Consider the following 19,582-nt stretch of genomic DNA (forward strand, 5'->3'; position numbering starts at 1 on the left):
TTCAAGCCATCATTTGTGTATCAATCCCATTTATACTTCTAGGCGTGAAGAAACAAGTGTCTCCCAATTACTCTCATTGTCTTCTCTCTGATATTAGTGACTAAGATAACAGTGAGAGTGTATCTGATTGCATGGTTACAACCATTTTTGCTCCTTGCCTTAGAAGGTAGGACTCAGGCTGATGCCACCCTACTCCCTCTTGGACCTCCTCCAGGCTGGACTTTCTCTGCACAAAGTCATCTCACTAGGTGAGCTTCAGTGTTGACAATGCAGATATAGGTCTTTAAGCCACAAGAAAGACATACACTGTAGAGGGGGGAAACCAGGGCAGTTGATCGCAATGGCAGCTCAAATAGAGTGAAGGGAGAGGGCACAAGGTTATTTACCTGGAACGCCTAAATCCAGACATGCCAGAGTGGGAAGCTTCATCAATTAGCGGAGTCACAATTTTCTCTGCCATGTCAGTCAGCACAGTAAAGGTGGGTTCCACAATGAAGTCAATGAAACCTAAGCAGAAACACAAGCAGAATCAAGTAGGCAAGAGGAAGTTTTATGTGGAGTCCCTGCTTTGGTAAATACAGATGACCACACTGTAAATGACAGTAAAAAAATTGTAACTTGAAAGATGGATAGGCAAATACTACAAAAGGAAAACTAAGTTATACTTTAATCCCTGACCCAAGACCCACAATATAGCATGCAGTAAAAGGTACTGGAAAGAAACTCTGGCAAATCAGAACATAAACAGACTCATCAAGACTTGTTTTATAAGAAAAGTAGTGTGATATTGAAGTCAAATTCCTAGTAGATTTAGATAAAACTTAAAAGCAAAGTTCACCTTCAAAGAACTCTCTCAAAAAAGAAAATAATTATTATAGTAGTAATACTAGCAAGCTTAAACTACCCTTACTGCATATCAGTATGTTGCTGTGAATTCTCTCTCCTCAGTGCTTGGCCAGATTTTTCTTGTTGGTAATAAAACAGGTCTGGATGCTTTTCCCACATTTTTTAATATTAAAAAAAGGAAAAAATAAAGACACAAATATTTTCTACTTCAGTATACATTTTGACAGTGATGAATATGGCTCCGATCTGAATGTTGAGAAGTGCAGACTGAAGAGCCCTGTGGCCATACAGTCATGAGATGAAGGAAAATCCAAACTGCATGAATAAAATAGGGAAGGGAGTAGCTTACAGTAGCTTACACATTTCTCTAATTCTTTTAGCACTTCACTTATGAAATTACTTAGTGCTGTAGGTAGCCAAGAAAACAACAAAGTCCTTAGTCCCACCTAAGGCACATTGGAATCCAGGTTACAATTACTACTGTTACAAATCCCTACTATTACAAATTTTAGATACTTTTTAATTACCAACAATTAATTATTCATTTATAATATTGTGATTTCTCTGACCAGATCATGATGTGTTTCTAGGTGATTCTAGGTGATAACTGAACAACAAAGGAAGATATCATGTGGTTCAGGCGTCTGAATTCACAGATGCTTCAATCCATATCTTGAGTGCAAAGCAGTTGAGCATCCTCCTAATTCCATTTCCCTCCCCATATTTTTGCTAAATTTCTAAAAGGATGTATTATTAGGTGTATTTTCATGCCAATCAACTTTCAAGTAACATTCTGTAAATCTAAAGACACATGCAGTTTTATGTGAACATGTGAATCATGCCTCCATAACACTGGGTTGGTCATATCTATTAAAATTTAGGAAAATAATTCCTAGGTATTTAATCAGAAATGCATGCAGTATAAAGCTTGAACAGGAAATTGTATGCTAGATCACAACCCAGATAGTCCCAGAAAATTTCATATAATTTTTTTAGGCACTGAAAATTTTACCGACTGAGAACAGTGTTAAGCATACCAAAGGAATCCTAAGGATAAAGAGAACTTGATTTACACATTTGTGCGTCTGTCTGTCTATATGTCTCCTCTATTCCCCTTCACTCAAAAACTTATTTACTCCTTAATGACCAAAGAAATCCAAGTCATAGTACCTTGTCATTCTATTCAGCAAGCAATACCACTGCCATTTGCTCCTTCACCACTAACAACACTGAGACATGTAAATCTCTGACTTCAGACACATGAATGTGTCACTAACTTCAGCAGCAAGAAGTGGGATCTGTTTTGTGAGATATTGAACAGTTGCACATAAACACATTGAACAGTTGTGTTTAAGAATCAAGTTTTCCCTCTGAGGGGTCTTGCATCTCATCAGCAAGGATGAGCAGAGGTGCCAAAAGGGACCACAGGTAAATAAATTCAAATACATATGACAACTTTTCTTTGATAAGTGGCATTTTTTCCTCTATTCCCTATAATATGAATAAGTTATTCAACTATGTTACCTTAAAATAGGGATTATAATAAAGTTGGAATCATAATCTGCTATTGTAGAAAAAAAATAGGACTTTAATAAAAATTATGAAACTTTTGCCATTTTCCCACATGCCTCCCCCCATTGTGTGATCTTACTCTTTACCTGAAGACACTTAGATTCAGACAGTAATTTACTTAAAATCCTGAATAACAAATAATGAGCCTGAGTTTTAAAACCTATTAGTGCTAATGACCAGTTCATCATCCTTTTTCTCCTTCAATAGAATGAGCATGATAAACATTTCTGTACCCTAGAGACTAAGATGATTTTACCAGTTAATGCTGCATGCTAAGAGTGAATTCCAGACAAATGCCTAGTGTTCATTCATTATACCTGTGAACATCAACATTGAAAAAATTATGTAGGGGACATTTTCTCTAAAGGCCACCATAAAAAAAAAAACAAACAAAAAACCCCCAACAACAACAACAAAAAAAACCCCAACAACAAAACAAAACAAAAAAACCCCACGCACCCACCCCCCTCCCCCCCCAAAAAACAGCACCATGCACTCATCAGCTTTTATCCCATGTTTTCTGAAAGTGCATTTTTATTTCTTGATAGTAAAAGGACAAAAATAAAAACAGGCTATTGCATTTATCAGCTGCAGAAGAGGACAATGACAATAAAGGCTGATCTTCAGTAATACAAGCTTTCTAGACTTTGAGCCAGAGAAGTTCTAGTTCCTAATATTCTTGTTGGAAAATATGAAACTCTTGGTCTGATTTTCTTTGCAGTTTTTCCTCTCCCCCACTCTGACAAGCAGCATGACTTCCCAACAAAAATCTCTCACAATTTCTGTACTTCATTATGGTACAGTAGTATTAGCCATATTCATTCTATTGAATAAGGATGATAAAGTGGTCATTATAGTTAACATTAATAGGTTTTCAAATAAAGTTCAATAATTTATATTCATTGGGATTTTATCTATCAGTTTAAACTGAACATTTTTTTCATAATCTCATGCAACAGGACAGAGACATTCTTTTCTTTGAGGAGTTTTTTTCTGTTGAATTGCTTAATTTCATGCAAGAAATCTATACTGCCAAAACCTTCAGTATGCATTTGTGAAAAGCTTTTATTAATGAAAATGTGTGCCCACTGTTGTCACATGTAGAGTGACCTTACAGCAGCAAACCAGCAACTGCAAACAAGTTGAGCCACTAAAACACGATTTCTAGGCTGTGTCCCTGATAGAACCAAACCCAGAATTTTACTTCACTAACAATTTTATTTCACTAACAAAAAGAACAAAGGTTTTTAATTTGTGAGAATTGATGGCTACTTGGTGCAGATGACAGTTATAAAATCACTAAGGTTGGAAAGTACCTTTAAGATCAGCAAGTCCAATCATATAATAGCACAATTTGGAATTCAGTAAAAACTTACTTCTGCAAGGAAGTAATTTCTTTCTGCAAAGAAATGTAATTACTATTCCAGGAAACAATTTTTTGAGGCTAATTATTGGGAAAATAAATGAATGAAAGATTATTTGTCTGAGAATCCAGCCTACAACTTTGAAAGTCTTATCTCAGCAGGTAGCCAGAAAGCAGGCTGTTGCAATTTAACAAAAGGGACATTAGAGAAAGACACTGTCAAAATGTGCTGTAGACAGAGAAATTAATGATTTTATAATGGTAGAAGGCAAAAATAACGAGTAGTCAATTAATGTCTGTCATGGGTTGGCATAGTTTGATTTTTTTTAGCTATGGCTGAAATGCTTTAGAAAGGACAAGGATCTATCAGAAGGCTAGTTTGGTGTATTGACATCTGTTTTGACCTCTGAGAATGTCAAATGCGACTTTGGGAAGTATCCATATAAAACCCTGGTTTCCTGCAGGTCAGCCCTTTTCCCTTTGGCCAGAGAGAAAGGTAACATTGTACAGCAGCCAGGAGTCCGCCAGGCTGGGCTTACCCGGGCCCAGAGGAGCGGCCCTGGCTGGACTGTGCCTTCGGGCCCCATCTGCTGCCAGCAAGGGGGCTGGGCAGGCCCTCTGGCCAGGCCTGTGATACCAGCTATGGGCCTGGCTGGGCTGGATGATTTAAACTGAGGGGTGGGCAAAAAAGGCATTTATGATCCTGCCTGTTTTTTTGATTCTGGACTGCCCGGGTCCTTTGATCTCTGATGTTTCTTTATGAGTTCTTCCCCCCCTCACCAGCATGGCCTTGAAAATCTAACATCATGAGCTGCAGCAAGAGAGAAAAAGAGTCTGGGCAGATTTAACCCTTTCCTGGCAACATGAAGCTTCCAAGGCCTAACCCTTCCCTGAGAGAGAAAAGAAAGGGACAGAGTGAACATTGAGAAGAAAGAGTATGAAGTCAGTGGAGCAAGAGTGAAAGGCCTATTGGGACAAGGGCTGGGGAGTCTGCCATTCCATTTTAGGCTGGTTTTCTTATTGAGCCATGGAAATGAACTCTATATTTAGATTACCCCTTTAGATCATGGGAAAGATATGCATTTGGAGAGGTGGTTGTTTAAATTTGTGTGTGGATTTGAGCAAAGGTGTTTGTGATGGACTAAGTGATATTAATCCCATAAGATGCTTGAACAGAGATAGAGATGAGAAGTCCTCTGCACCAGTGAAGGAATGAGAAGATAATCTCTGTTCCTTGAGATGAAGAACCCTTTGCCTTTGGAGTTATTCATCTTTAAAAGGTGACACCCCAATAGCAAAAGTCTATGACCCATGACCCATAAGCAGCTTGGGAAACTGCTAATGGGAAGGGTCGCTAAAGCAGATTTCCCTGGACGGCTCTTTTTGTGACACAAGAGAACTGTTCTATGTTGTCAGTGGGATCCATTACTCTAAGAGACTTCTCTCCTAAAGATTGGTGAAAGACTATTTTCAAATGATGAAACTGACTGAAAATCACAGGTTTTGTCTTTTTATGTTGTTTTTAGGAAAGTTAACAGTTTGTAAGGGGAGGGAAGAGTAGTTTTGGAGTTTCATTCTGTTTTGTTTTATTTTTTTTTCCTCAACTTCCTTTTTCCATTCTTTTAGTGTGTGTTAATAAAATTATTTGTTTATTTTTAAGATTGAGCCTGCTTTGCTTTTCTCCTAATCTTTCTCCCGCAAACAGAGAATAAACACTAGGACCACTACACTAAATTTGGCAACCAAAATTTGGCGAACATGAAACCACTACAATGTCAATGGATTACTAAACTGTACAAATGAAATAGTATATGACTAAATAAGCTTGCCTTTGCCAACTGACAAGTGCCTCTAAGGTAAATTTTATTCATGATGGTTTAATATAACATTAATTTTGCAGTAGCTTGATACAAGGGACATCGGAATAGGTTTTTTCCCTCTTCTGGTCTTTCTGAGCAAAGGAGCACAAAATGAGAAGACCAGGAAAACTGGTTCCCAAGCATACACAACCCTATGTAGAGGGACCCCAGGGAAGGCACAACTCCTCTTCCCTGTAAAGAGTGAGGAACATATCTGAAAGCTGATAAAATGGATGTGTAAGAGAAGTATCTAGACTTTGCCTCACAGCAACTAGAGGAGAGTTTATCTTCTCCCACAGCACAGCAATAAGCCTGTGTCCAGGAGTCTTCAACATGAGTTTTAGCTGAGACTGTCATACTTTAAGTTTATTGCTGCTTTCCTCCACCAAGCTACTGGCAGAACACACAATTGTATGGTAGCTCATTGTTCCAGTGGAATAAATGCTACAAGCCTGGTAACCAGGCCAGGCTTGTATAGGGCACTTCAAACTCAGATTCTTAGGTGAATTGTCTAAACTTCTAAAGCCAGAAGAATCTGGGATGCTGCCTCTGAAACAATGGCTTGCTTACCAGGAAAAATGAAATAATTTTAAACAGAAACAACTCTTAGCCAAAGATATGAATCTGTACTTTCCTACTTTCAGGGAAATCTTTGTTTCGTTTTTTGAGAAAAAATTCTTGCTTCAAACATTTTGTTTGCTTTCTTTAATATATTTTCCATCTTCGTGTTTTTCTCAGTTCTCTCAATTTTAGCATCCATGTTATTTCTCCTTTTTTATTCTATTTGGCTACATATTCTCCAGTTGAGACTGGAACATGTTGTTCTATCTACTCCACTTACTTCCAAAGTATAAAAATCCACCCACAAATCCACCTTTTCCATGTTCTCTTCATTGCGCCAAGCCCCCTGTGTTAGTTTAGCACAGATAGTAAAAGCCAATTGGTGAATGGCTTTTAAGATGGATGGCCAGAGTAGCCAATTAAATATAGGAATACACCTCTGTGTCACACAAGTGTAAAATCAGCCCGGGAAGCCTGGGCAGCTCTCTTCCTTGCAGGCCGGCCACAAGGTAACATCATGGGTGGCAGGAGGCCCCGGCTCAGGCCCCGCTGCCCTCTGGGCTGACAGGCCAGGCCCGGCCAGGCCTCTGGGAGCTGCTGCCCGAATGGGGAGCAGCCCAGTATGGCTGAGCCCCCTTTGCCCCAGCTGCCGGCGGGGGAGAGGGGAAGCTGCAGCTCAGCAATGCTGGCCACATGCCCAGGGATGTGGCAGAGGGGGCTAAGCTGTGGCCAGGCTTAGTAGCAGCTAGCAGCAGGGAAAGAAAGCCTGCAGCTTCATAAAAACTCCGAACTGAGCCACCCTAAATGAGACTGAGGGATGGAAGAGAAAACATCTACCAGCCTCCCCCATCAGAACTTTTCGTTTCCACAGCCCTGCAGTTTGGCAGAGATGATGTGACCACCACAGGCCTGAGCAAATTTAACTCTTTCCTAACACAGATGAAGCTTTTAAAGTTCTAATCCTCCTCAGAGAAAGAGAGAAAAGGCCAAATTATAGATATGTAAAGGAACAATATAAAGATATCTAAGTCAGTGACAGAAGAGAGACCCCAGAAGTAGATGAGATGACAAGCTGCTTTAGTTCTAGGCTGAAATTTCCTACAAGTTCTGGTAACAAACTATAATATGAATATGCTAAAGTATTCCTTTAAATTGTAGACAATATGAATTGGGGAGATGATTTGTGGATTTCTTTTGAGCAAAGGTATTTGTGATTTACTGAGTGAATATTAAACTAGAAGCTGTAATTTAGTGACCTTATAAGATGTTTGAACAAAGAAGGATGAGAAGAAGCCTTCTGCGGTAGTGAAGAATTGAGAAAATATCTCTGTTCTTCAAGATGAAAAATCCTTTGCCTTTGAATTGTGCATCTTTAAAATGTGACACCCCAATATGTGAAAGTCTATGTATATATGTAGTCACAGGAAAGGCTACATGATATAGGAGGTCCACAACTGCAGAAGTTCCTGGGCAGGCTGCTTTTGTGAGAAGTGGAGGCCACAAACAGACTGTTTCTCTTGGGAAAAGTTACCAGAACAAATAAGGAAAAACTTCTCTCTTAAAAGACTGAATGAAAGACTATTTTATAAGCAGTACTGACCTGGAGTTCCAAGTTTTGCTTCTTTACATTGTTTATAAGAAAGTTAAGAGGTTGTAAGGGAAGGGAAGGGTATTTTGAAAGTTTAATTTGATTCTTGGGGCTTTTTTTAGTGTATAATAATAAACCTATCTTTATACCTCTTAAGTCTGAGCCTTCTTTTCTTCTCTCCTAATCATATCTTACAGTAGAAAAAAAAAAAAATTAGTAAATATTAAAACCACTACATAAATGGTGCATTAGCCAGGAAATGAACCCCAAATCAGCAAACACACAACCACAACATAAATAGTGTTTCTGCCCAGTTTAAACTAAAACCATTACACAACACTGAGCAGTTTTACTTCACTTAGCCCCTTCTTGTTCTTTCATTAAATGTGAGGCTTGTTGCCTCATCCTCCCTCTACATTTTCACTCACTAACTGAAGAAGAGGTAGAAAAAGTGCTGTTGGTGAGTCTGTAAAATTATCTTTTTTTCTGAATGGGTAGCACAGGAAAAGGTTTGCTGGTTGCTTGGCTTCAGTGTAAAATAATGGTTGGTTTAAAGCATTGGGAGGGAAAGGGTGAAAAGAATACATTGTTTTGTCTAGGTCATCAAAGGAACTAACATTACATTTTCATATACATCAGTGACACTCATTCACATGATATTCTCATGTGTGCCCTGTCTTCACAGCTCACAAAATCATGGAGTAAGTGTCATAACCATGTAATATAGTTATTTCTGCAGACAGATCAGAGGTAAACTGGTTACTGTATGGAACCGTCATCATAAAAGTAATGGCTCTCCACTTTGAATTGTTGATCTGTTGTAATGCATTAATTTGGCTTTATATTGTGTTTCATCGGATTTGTAATGTTTTTTCTCTGTATCATGTGGTTTGTCCCTGATCGGCTGCACTCATCCCCCACACTGGAATGTAACCCAACTCTGTTCCACTCCCACCTTGTCCCTGTTTGGGCAGTGGCTTGTCCCTGCCTCTAGGCCCGTCCCTCCGGGGAAAAAGGCCCGGGACGGGCAGAGCCTAGCTCTCTCTGTCAGTGGTGAGCAACCGGGAAAGAGCTTAGCCAGGCAGGGCAGGACTCCAGAATAAAGCCAATACTCCCCCGGTGACAGAGAGCAGGCTCTTTCCTTTTGCCATTGGCAGTCGTCTGGTCTCATAAAGAAATACCTCATCACACATCTGGCACCAAACGTGGGGCTCGAAGCCACAAGGGGCTCCCAGAAAGCTGGAAGAACCACTTGGGGAGCACATGGCCGAAGAATCTCACGCAGGTACATGAGTCATGAAACGTAGCCCACATACACAGAGACACAGACCCGTCAGGCTTGGCGTTCGCTGTGGAGTCTCCAAAACACAGGATTCCACAGGCAGAGCTGTAGTTTTCTCCTTTAGACTTAAAGAACTCATCGGAATGCTGCAAAGAAGCCCCTGACCGGCAGGCTGCTCCCAGGGAAGGTGACCACATGTTCATGCAAAGTTGACCCTGGGATCCGGGACTGGAAGCTCTTTTTGCACCAAAAAGGTTCAGTCTCAGGCAAAAGGAGTGATTGAGAAAGAAATGAAAGATTCGTCTGAATGCTGGAATTTTTGGTGAGTACCACTTTGGGTTTTCTAAGGGAAAATTCTTTTAAGAGGCATTGATCCTCAGGGAAAAGGGTTTTTTCCTTTCGGGGAAGGTTTTTGCTTTCAGAGTAAACCTTCAGGGTGCTTTAACAGCATGTTCCTTTTGGCAGTCTGGTCGGGGGGCGGTAGAAAAGGAAACTGTTTCCCCTTTTGGCTTTTTTTCTCTCCAGCAAGGGTATTTTTAACTTTCAGTTTCCCAGTCGCAGTTACAGAGGACACAGAAACTTAAAATCTGAGCCAGAAATGGGTGCTGGGCTGTCTGTGTCTCAAAAAAGAGTCTATTATCAAATTTTAAGTGCCTTGGAAAATGGCAGGACCCATTGTCCAAAGAAACAGTTGAAAAAATTAATTCAATGTATATTTTCTCAATTTTCAGATGTATCATTAAAGCAAATAAGCTTCCTGGAATTCTGGGAAGCTGTTGCAAATAAAATAGTTGAATCTGGCTCCTCTAATAATAAAGAAAATGCAAATTTTGCTTTTTATAGCTTAAAAATTAAGTTTGCATTGCAAAAGCAAAATGAAAAGGAAAAAAAAGACAGTTCTTTGTGGATTTTCCCCCATCTGTACCTTTGCATGCAGTCCGAGTGCTCAAATCTTCCATCTCAGTGGTCCCCAGGTGGGGGGGTCACAAGATGGAGGGGATTCTTTTGTCCAAAATGGCCGAAGCCATGTGCTCTCAAGCCACGAGGAGTCACTCCCTTTGTCTGTCCCTCCTGCCTACAATCCCTTTTGCAATCCCTTCTTCTCCCCAGACCACTCCTTCCCTTTGGTGCCACCCCTGGCACCGGCCTCTCCTCTGACTCTGCCCCCTACCCTTAAACCTCTGCCCTCCGACTCCTCCCCATGTGACTCAAGCCTCCAGCCCCTCCCTGCCCCTGGTTCCCATGGTTTCCCTGCCCACAGTCCCGGTTCCCACACCCCGGAGGGAGGCGGGGGAGAGCTGGGAACCCAGAAGCAGGAAGCGATCCTGGCTTTTCTGCCACCCCTTTCACATATCAACAGTCAAAAAGAGGGGGTGCTGTCCACAGTAATTGGGAACCCTTCCCCCAACAGGCGATTCAGGATTTATGCTAAGCTCAGGCCAAATTTGGATATGAAAGAGAATACTTTTGCAACCGTTTAAAAGCAAATTTAACAAGGAATACTACAGTTCCCTTTGACCTCCAAAAAGATTTACTTCCGGAGCTTTGGCAGCATCCTGAAACAGCTGTTGATAATAAGAATTTGCCAATTCAATTAGCAATCCAGCCCGTTGAGTCTTTCCAACCTTACAGTAAATTAAAGCAGCTTCCATCAGAACGTTTTGTAACACTTGTGGTGCAATTAACGCGAGCTATTGAGTTACAGGTTAAGAATGAAGGAGCCCAAGAACAGGTCCTGGAGGAAATAGCTCTGGCCAATGTAAACGAACGGTGCAAGGCAGCTATCCTCAGCCTGTCCACAGAACCAGCTCCAACTTTACATGACATGCTCCAGGTGTGTGCCAGAAAGGTTCCCTTCAAAACAGCTCATCGAAGCCACAGTTCCAGAGTCAAGCCGCTACAAAAAGCTGATGCTGCAGACACCGTGCCTCCTGTGCCTGTGCCACGGCCACCGCCCAAGAGAAGAACAACACGTCTCCTGTGCAATCAGGCTAGACACTGGGCATCTCAATGCCCTTTAAAGAAGCAATTTTTGGACTTTTGGGACATTGGGGGCGGGAGGTCTCAAAGGTCCAAAGGGAATTTTTCAAAAATCTAGAAAATGTAAATGTTAAACTAAATAATCCTGCTTTAACCAGTTCTGCCTTTCAGCAAAAGTCACCGGATATGATAGTAAAGGATCCAGTGACCAGAGAAACAAAAAGTCCTCATGATCAGGTCACCTGGGGTTGTGGGTACGCCTATGTGTCCACTCCCCCAGATCTCAAGTGGGTGAAACCTTTCATCCCTAAAACTGCAAAACCCCCAGCAGAGGGCCCACAATTGGCCAGTACTGCCTGGAGGAGAAAGCACTGAACCCTCTCCTAATTATCATTATTCCTTAACAGTGTCTTTCTAGACAGTTTGTTTGCACTAAAGGTCATTTTTCTTTTGCAACTTTAAAGGTACTCAAGGTCCGAACTCTGAGCATCTCCCATGAACCGAGCCTTCCTCCTTCTTAATTTAATAAGAAAAGTGGAAAAGTTGTAATGTATTAATTGGGTTTATATTGTGTTTCATCGGATTTGTAATGTTTTTTTCTCTGTATCACGTGGTTTGTCCCTGATCGGCTGTGCTCATCCCCCACACTGGAATGTAACCCAATTCTGTTCCACTCCCACCTTGTCCCTGTTTGGGCAGTGGCTTGTCCCTGCCTCTAGGCCTGTCACCCCTGGGGAAAAAGCCCCGGGACGGGTGAAGCCTAGCTCTCTCTGACACTGGTGAGCCACCAGGAAAGAGCTCCAGCCAGGCAGGGCAGGACTCCAGAATAAAGCCAATATTCCCCTGGTGACAGAGAGCAGGCTCTTTCCTTTTGCCATTGGCAGTCATCTGGTCTCATAAAGAAATACCTCATCACACACTGATCTGGTGAAAATAATGCCATTGTGCCTTATGTCCTCTCTTTAACATAATTCCTTATTACAGATGATGAGAACACTAGGATCTTAGCACTATTGAGAAGACGAAGTTTTTATTTTAAGATGATACTTTTCATGCACCAAAAGGGACATACCTATTTGAGACTGAGCAACCATAGTAGATTTCCGATCACACAGAGGAGAGAAGGGCAGCCCTAGTTCTGCTTCTTTGTCACCCTGGAGAAAAAAATTGAGAAGAAATTTTAAAAAGACAAGATGCATTGCACTTTTCATATTTTATGTCACAACTATAAGAGCCTCTCATTTTACTTTCTTTAATTAAGTTTGGATTTTGTTTAGATTGGCTTTTTAACATAAATTGTGGAGAATTTGAGAATTTTATGTGTGTGTGTGTATATATATATGTGTGTATATATATATATATGCATTTTCGAACACTATTATCATTTTTGTAGTCAATGGCCATCCCTCCAAGATGTCTGTTGAGTTCATTTAGTCCATGACTGTGGATTCTATCCATGCTAGGTGTCTTGAAGGGCAGGAAGGCTGGTGCATTGCTGGGTGCTTGCCAGCTGCATCACGAGATCACAACTGGTGTATCTAGAGCAGTCCATATCCATTGTTCATGGTGGTTATGGCATACAGTGGCATACATTCAGCAGCCAATATTATACAATTCAACATTACAGACTGTTCTCTGTAAACAAAAATCAAATCCCTTCAAAGTATACACAGTGTTTTCCTGTGCTTTGGAAAACTTTGCATTATGCACCAAGTGCACCCAGACCCTTTAACAAACAATCCCACATTTGCTTAAGGCAGGACTAAGCCAGACTGTCTTTCCAAACATATTCCTCATATGCATCACAGGGACTTTGTCCCCTTCTACGATACATGGAGGTTTTAATTGCACAGGGGGAGCTCTATTAGCAGAGCCTCTACAGCAATACAGTAGAGTGCACATCACTTTTCATTTTCTTGTAGCTGCTTATGTATGGTGGGATCTCCTCAGCACGTCATCTTTTCCTCCTCCAGTGATGGTGATAGTCCAGAATTTTTGCCTTGAGGCCACTTTGTGATTTGTGATTTTGCCTTCAGGCCAATATCCCTAGGCAATTAGGGGTTTCTATTTGAGCTTCCTGAGTAATCAGCACAAACCATGCATCTGAAACATGATGTGTGAAAAGGACTTTCCTTTTAAACATCCAGCCCAGAACAGGCTATCAGGGTGCCAGGAGGAGCTGTGCTTCAGTGATAATAACTTCTGAAGCGGCTCCTTCATAAGCTGCTAGTACCTCTTTTTCAGCTGAGGTATAACAGGCCTCATATCCTTTGTATTCCAGATTCCAGAACCCCAGACCTTCAAGTCTCCCAGGCTACCTTTTGTCAGAGATACCAGGAAGGACCATGCTCCCTTGCTGCAGTGTACAGCACACTTTTCACATTTTGTCCTGTCCTAACTGGGCCTATCACTCTCAAGGAATCTCCCGTTTAATTTGTTACAAAGCTTGTTGCTGTTCAGGACCTCACTTAAAATGTTTCTTCTTCTGGGTCATTTGATAGAGAGGGTTTACAATCTTACTGTAATCAGGAATATGCATCCTTCAAAACCGCACAGTCCACTGGAATCTGATGATATTCATCTTGCTATTTTACTCCTAAAAACTGATATTCCTAGGCAGGTCCCTTGACTCTGCTTTATGGCAAAATCAACCTCCAGGAGGATGTGGATTATCTTTTTTTTTTTTTTTTTTTTTTTTTTTTTTTTTTTTTTTTTACCTTTTTTTTTTTTTTTTTTTTTTCCCAAAAAACCTCTCTGCTGTGTTGTGCCACACAATAATGGCATCAACATGTTTCAAGTGTTCTGGAGTTCCATCCTCTTCAAGCTCAATCTAGATCTGTCCATAGCAAATAATGGGCTTGTGCTTCCAGTCCTGGGGCCATCAGTTCCAGGAGTATGGGACACTCCTCCAGGTAAAAACAAACTGCGGCCTGCACTGTCTTGACAAAGGAATGGAGAAAACCGCATTAGCAATATACATAGAGGCACTATTTTTCTGCCTTGGACTCCAGATTATCCTCAAGTTCCAACATATCTATCACAGCAGCTCTCAGTGGTAGTGCGACTTTTTTTCAGGATACAGTAGTCCACTGTCAGTCTCCACTGGACTTATGCACTGGTCATATGGGGTTATTAAAGGGTAAGTGAATCTTGATGACCACTCCCTGACTCTCCAGTTCATGAATCGTCTCATGGATGAGGGTCACAGAGACCCGGTTGGTGCAGTATTGTTGATGATGCACTGCTGTGGGTGTGATCAGTACCTGTTGTTCTTCTACCCTCAGCAGTCCCACAGCAGAAGGGTCATTTGAGAGACCAGGCAAGGTGTTCAGCTGTCTAATTTCCTCTGTCTCCACAGCAGCTATCCCAAAAACCTAACAATGCCCTTCTTGGGTCCTTGAAATACCCTCTCCTGAGCTAATCTATGCCAAAGACAGACAAAGCCTCTGGACCAGTCAGAAGTTGGGTGTTTCTGCATTTTGTTCCCAGGCAGGCTCACTATAACTTCCAGTTACACTCTTCTGTTGGGATCTCCCTGTCACTCCAGAAACAGAAATAGATTTTGCCCCTACAGATCTTGATGGCATCAGGGTATATTGTGTGTCAGTGTCAACTAAAGCCTTATACTCTTGCAGGTCTGATCCACAAGGCCATCAGATCCACACAGTCTAGTAGATTGGGTTGTCACTTTCATCCTGCTGGAGGCAGAGCCCTTCTAGTTCTAGTCATAGTAGATATTGTTCATGTCTTGTAAGATGTTGTTGGGGAGGATGAAGCCAGAAAGCCTTATAAATATGATTGCTTAGATAATGAGAATGTGAAACCTGTAAGTGATATAGAATTGAAAGTAAGTTTTGATGTTTGAGATGTCCTAGCTACTGGATGCCTGGGAAAACAACCCCCAATGTATGATTTATCCCACACATGTAACCCTCCCCTGAAGTATCAAGTATCTGTAAGCCCATTGGCACAAGCCCTCTTCCAGCCCACCTTGAGACCCCTTATCAGGGGAATGCAAGGGTGGGCCGTCCTCTTTTGCTCCTCTCTCTTTGCCCTCTCCTCTTGCCTCTTTGCTATCTGCTCTTGGAATTTCCTCTCCTTATCTCTTCCTTCCCCCACATTCCTAGGCCTTGCCACAAGCTGTGCCTGGCGGCTCCGAGCAAGGCCTCACGTCCCTTACAATAAACCTCATCTTCTAAAACCCAACTTCAGAAATCTCTTGGCTACATTCATCCACACCATCCTGGAGTCCACAGCAGCAGCAGGAGGAGGTATTTCTACAGGATGTCCTTTCAAGAGGATATCATAAGTAACATTCCATTCCATTGTGTCTGACAACTTGCCCACTGGAAACTGGCCATTCATCCTTGAAGAATTTCCTGTGGTGGTTGTCCTTCCTCTCAACTCACACAACTGTGCTGCTAGGACAGAGGTGGATTTTCTATCCCATTTCCTCATGTATTTTCTGTGGTCAAGTAAAATTGCATGTTATCTCATGGTGGGCGCCCTTTCTCTCAAGCCAGTAAGTGCATGCTTCCAATAGCAGAGACTGTGGACCATACTGGAGGGGCATAGGACATGCCCTCTTGAACGTGCTTGAATCTTTTTTAGTCTGTCCAAAATCAGGAAGGAAAAAAATAATTTCATATTGCCATAGTAGGGTAGTCACCTGAAGATGTAGAGATGGATCACTGATATGAAGCCCTCTGCTATCTTTCTTTCATTGACATTAATGCTAACAAGTTGGTGTACAACAATGGTGTGCTGCATACAGATTTCTGCCACATGGATTGTGTAAGCTGGACCTGATCTGAGTTTACAAGGGACTGCTTGCTATTTGATTCTTCATAGGTTACCACTAGCACAGCTAATTCTCTCAGGTACTGGATACATTTCTCCACAGCTTTCCCCTGTTTGACCACTCTACTAGAACATACTTGTGAGAATTAATACCTTTCTCTCACACTTGATCAGAGTTGCTCCAGAGGCTAAGAGTTTCTGTCCTCTTCCCAATCCCTTTGTCAATGCCCACACGCTGGGACAGGGATCCCAGTTGTGTGGTTTCACTACCAGGATTAGGTACCACAACCTTGTGAACAGACCAAGCAACACTGTGACCGGTGGCTCCATACATAGTAAAACTAATGCTTAGATCAAATTTGTTTCCAACACTCTGTAGCCACATCTGTTATCTCAACTCTTTGAGTCCCACAGTGGGTGCCAAACTAGGGTGTTTTGGTTTAGGAATGGTATTCTTCAATTCAGTGCTCCCACCAAAAATCTCCAAACCATGTTCCATTCCCTCCTCTCTTCTCCTTTCCTGCCTCCTCTCCCTTCAGTGGGCTGGAGAGGACAGTTGGAGGCACAAAAGGTAAAGATTAGCAATTGAAATAACAATAATCTACTGGAAACAGCAGTAAGATAAGAAAGTTCAAGGGTGAGAAAGTGTTTCAGATGCAAATGCTCACCAAACACCACCCCAACCATGAAACAGCCCTTCCCCCATCCCTGGAAAACAAAGCTGATGGAATAGAATAACCTCCATGTTCTAGCCATGCCACCTCCTGGCTACTGCAAAAATTAACCCTGTCCTGGCCAGAACTAGGACATCAATTTGTGAGAAGTGTGTGTGTTTTTCTTCTAATATCAGGTAGGGATGTACTCATTCATCTAGTACTGAATAACTTCAAGGAAGACAAATCTATGTATCATGCTAAGCTTAATGGTTTTCCTGAAGAGGAAATTAATATTTGGAACTAGAATATGGGTTTTATGTAGGTTCATCTAAAATTGTTGTTATTCTTCTTACAAAACTAAAGTAAAATTTGTTGGCTGGAATTAAAATCCTCTTTTAAATATATTAAAGAATAGTTTTTTCTTCATTACATGTGTAAAAAGAAATCAAAACTAGGAGGCTTTGTGGTCTCACATCTTAATGTGAGGTAATCTTAATTCCTTCACAAGTCTTTGGCAGTCATGTATTATAACACATCTAGTATTAAGCTAGAAAATAACAAATATGCACAGATTTTCCCCTAAAATTCATGTTAAAATCATCCTACTTGTATGAGCCTCCTGTGTGGCAAGAGAGAATCAGTTGCAGGTATGAGCTATCTGCTTCCACCCAGTAAAATTATTCTTGGTTTAAAAAACAATCTGAAGAATTAATTTCAAAGCAAATTTTTGCAATATCTTTGTTAAAAAAAAAAAAAAATACTGCAGTGACTTTAAAAACAGATACCATTATTTTAAATTGTCAGAACTTTTAAAGGATTGTCATATTTTTCCCTTTTCCATTTAGATTTACTCTAGAAGATGAAGTTATTGGACTTTGCAGGGAAAATAAGCACTTAAGTGCTAGCACAGCTTAGGTTAGTAATTCATACTGGTGAAAGTATTCATACTCCTTAAGTGATGTCTGCTTTTACTTTTTCTTCTTTTTTTTAAATTAATTATTTAGATGCTTTTTATTAATCACTTGAGAATCTTGTAACCATCACACGATCTCAATGATTTGTCTAGATTTATGGATCTGTCAACAAGTGGCCCACTATGAACTATAATTTTGATCAGTTCACTTCTTTTAAAGTAAGGGCAAAGTAAGACTTTTTCACATCCATCATAACAATGTAAGTAGAGTTCTATAAAGTACGGCTACACAAACATGGTTTTATGGTTCTAGAGCTAAGTAGAGTGACATATATTCCATATTTTCTTCATTTGAAAGACATATTAGCTTCCCAAATCAGAATTTCTTCTATGTAGATAATATTTATATCTATAGGGAATGTATCAGACACTAGCTTCCTGAGAGGCATAATAGTCAGTTCTAATGGTTCCAGAGGAGGAAGCTTCATACCATTTAGCAGATTCTTAAAAACATCAGAGAAAAGGAACATAACTGTGTTAATATTTTCCTACTTCCTTACCCAATCCTACGCATTCCCTCTAAACCGCAGAAAAGAAAACTTTCCTAGCTTTACCTGTCTGAAGAACTCCTCTAGCAGACACATGGTCCAGCGATGATGGAGATCCCAGGTCTTGGCTGGATGACTGATATCTGCTGTATGTAATAACAGTGATAAGGCTTTTGGCTTGTCAATTCTGAAAACACAAAGGATCAAAAAAATGAATTGCCTGCTCTTGCAGGGAAAAAAAAACAAACAAAAACCCTCTTACCTACAGGAAAATAAGTTAATTAGAATCTTTGACCAGGATATTTGTGAAGTGGTTTCTCTGAACATAAAATCAGACAACTCTGAACAACTGTCTTATTTCTCCAACAACATGATTCCTGTTTTAAAAGAGATACTAAGAAATAAAATAATAATAATTAAAAAAAAAAAAATTTGCTCAGCCTTGCTCAACAACTTCCCAGGCTTGTTTGTCCACACTAGCAGCCTTGAAGAGCTGCTCTGTTCCCCATTTCATTGGTGCTGTATTTTATGCAGCTTAGAAGAGAAGATGGTCCCTATCATCCCATTGTAATGAACAGTGGGGTCTCTAGGGCTCTGACAAGTCTACAAAATAACTGATAGAAAACTTGTGTGAGTACAGAAGGGAATCTAGATTTCACAGAAAAGAATGCTGGTGATTTCTTACAACCATAACCTAAGAGGCTAGCCCAAGAACCCAGTAAATAATGCTTTCTTGGCATGGGTGTTCTCATTTTTTAAATTCTGCTTTTTGGCTATCCAAAATGGTTGAAAGAGTTGTAGCTTCTGAGGGGATCAGGTGGCTAGCCACACCCTGCTCTGATACAGTGTAATTCTGATACAGGTATAATTCTGATACAGGTATAATTCTGGGAGGGTCTGGACATAACTGTGTCCAGGGTGAAAAACTGACACCACTCAGAGCAATCTAGAATGATTTTTTTGGGGAAGAGCTGTGGATAAAATATTTCAGCTCCCAGTGGCATACTGGGAAGAAGAAAAGGCTTCCCCCATACTGCTTCATCTGTTATTTTCCAGTCCTTCCCTCAGTGGATCTCAAGTTTTCATCTGCTCTCTGGTTATGAAGCATGCCCCTTTCCAGGAGTGACAGCTGATACCATCTTCATAAGGACAAAAATTCTAGTTTTGTTCTGCAGGTCTTATAACCTTAAGCCATACTCAGTTATAGAGGTCACTTGAATGAATCACGTCCTTGATGTTATCCACCAGGGAAATGCCCAGTGAGCCTGGTCCCAACAATGGTGACATATGAAAGCTTTGGGCTACCACCACAGAATATAGATGTGCATATCAGCATGTGCTCATCCCTCCCTAAGCGAATTACTTCAAAATTCAACAGCAGAAAGAAAATTGTAGCTATCAAAGAAAGAGAGGGCCTCTGGAGAGGTACTTTTGAAGTTAAATGCATTGGCAAAAGCACCAGCTGAAATGCAGCCTCCTCACTGCACTGTGTTTTGAAGTGACTCACCCTTCTGGTTGCTGCAAAGCATTCTTCATAGCTTTGATTTGCTGGAAGTGACAGGACATATCAGTAGCCAACACCGTCTCAATGACTAGAGCTCTAAATTCCCTTTT

The 19,582-nt window shown here is 40.9% G+C and overlaps 1 protein-coding gene across 1 annotated transcript in view; it reads right to left on the minus strand.

Moving 5' to 3' along the window:
* Positions 1 to 19,582, minus strand: part of PDE1C (phosphodiesterase 1C) — a 301,936-nt gene that overhangs the window by 51,469 nt on the left and 230,885 nt on the right. Inside the window, exons 11-14 of the mRNA XM_058422827.1 lie at positions 19,476 to 19,577; positions 18,035 to 18,155; positions 12,124 to 12,205; positions 387 to 507 (exon numbers count right to left, since the gene is read on the minus strand). Of these exons, the coding sequence (XP_058278810.1) occupies positions 387 to 507; positions 12,124 to 12,205; positions 18,035 to 18,155; positions 19,476 to 19,577 (426 nt within the window). The remainder of the gene's footprint in view (positions 1 to 386; positions 508 to 12,123; positions 12,206 to 18,034; positions 18,156 to 19,475; positions 19,578 to 19,582) is intronic.

The sequence above is a fragment of the Hirundo rustica genome, chromosome 1 (genome assembly GCF_015227805.2).
Source record: "Hirundo rustica isolate bHirRus1 chromosome 1, bHirRus1.pri.v3, whole genome shotgun sequence".
NCBI lineage: Eukaryota > Metazoa > Chordata > Aves > Passeriformes > Hirundinidae > Hirundo > Hirundo rustica.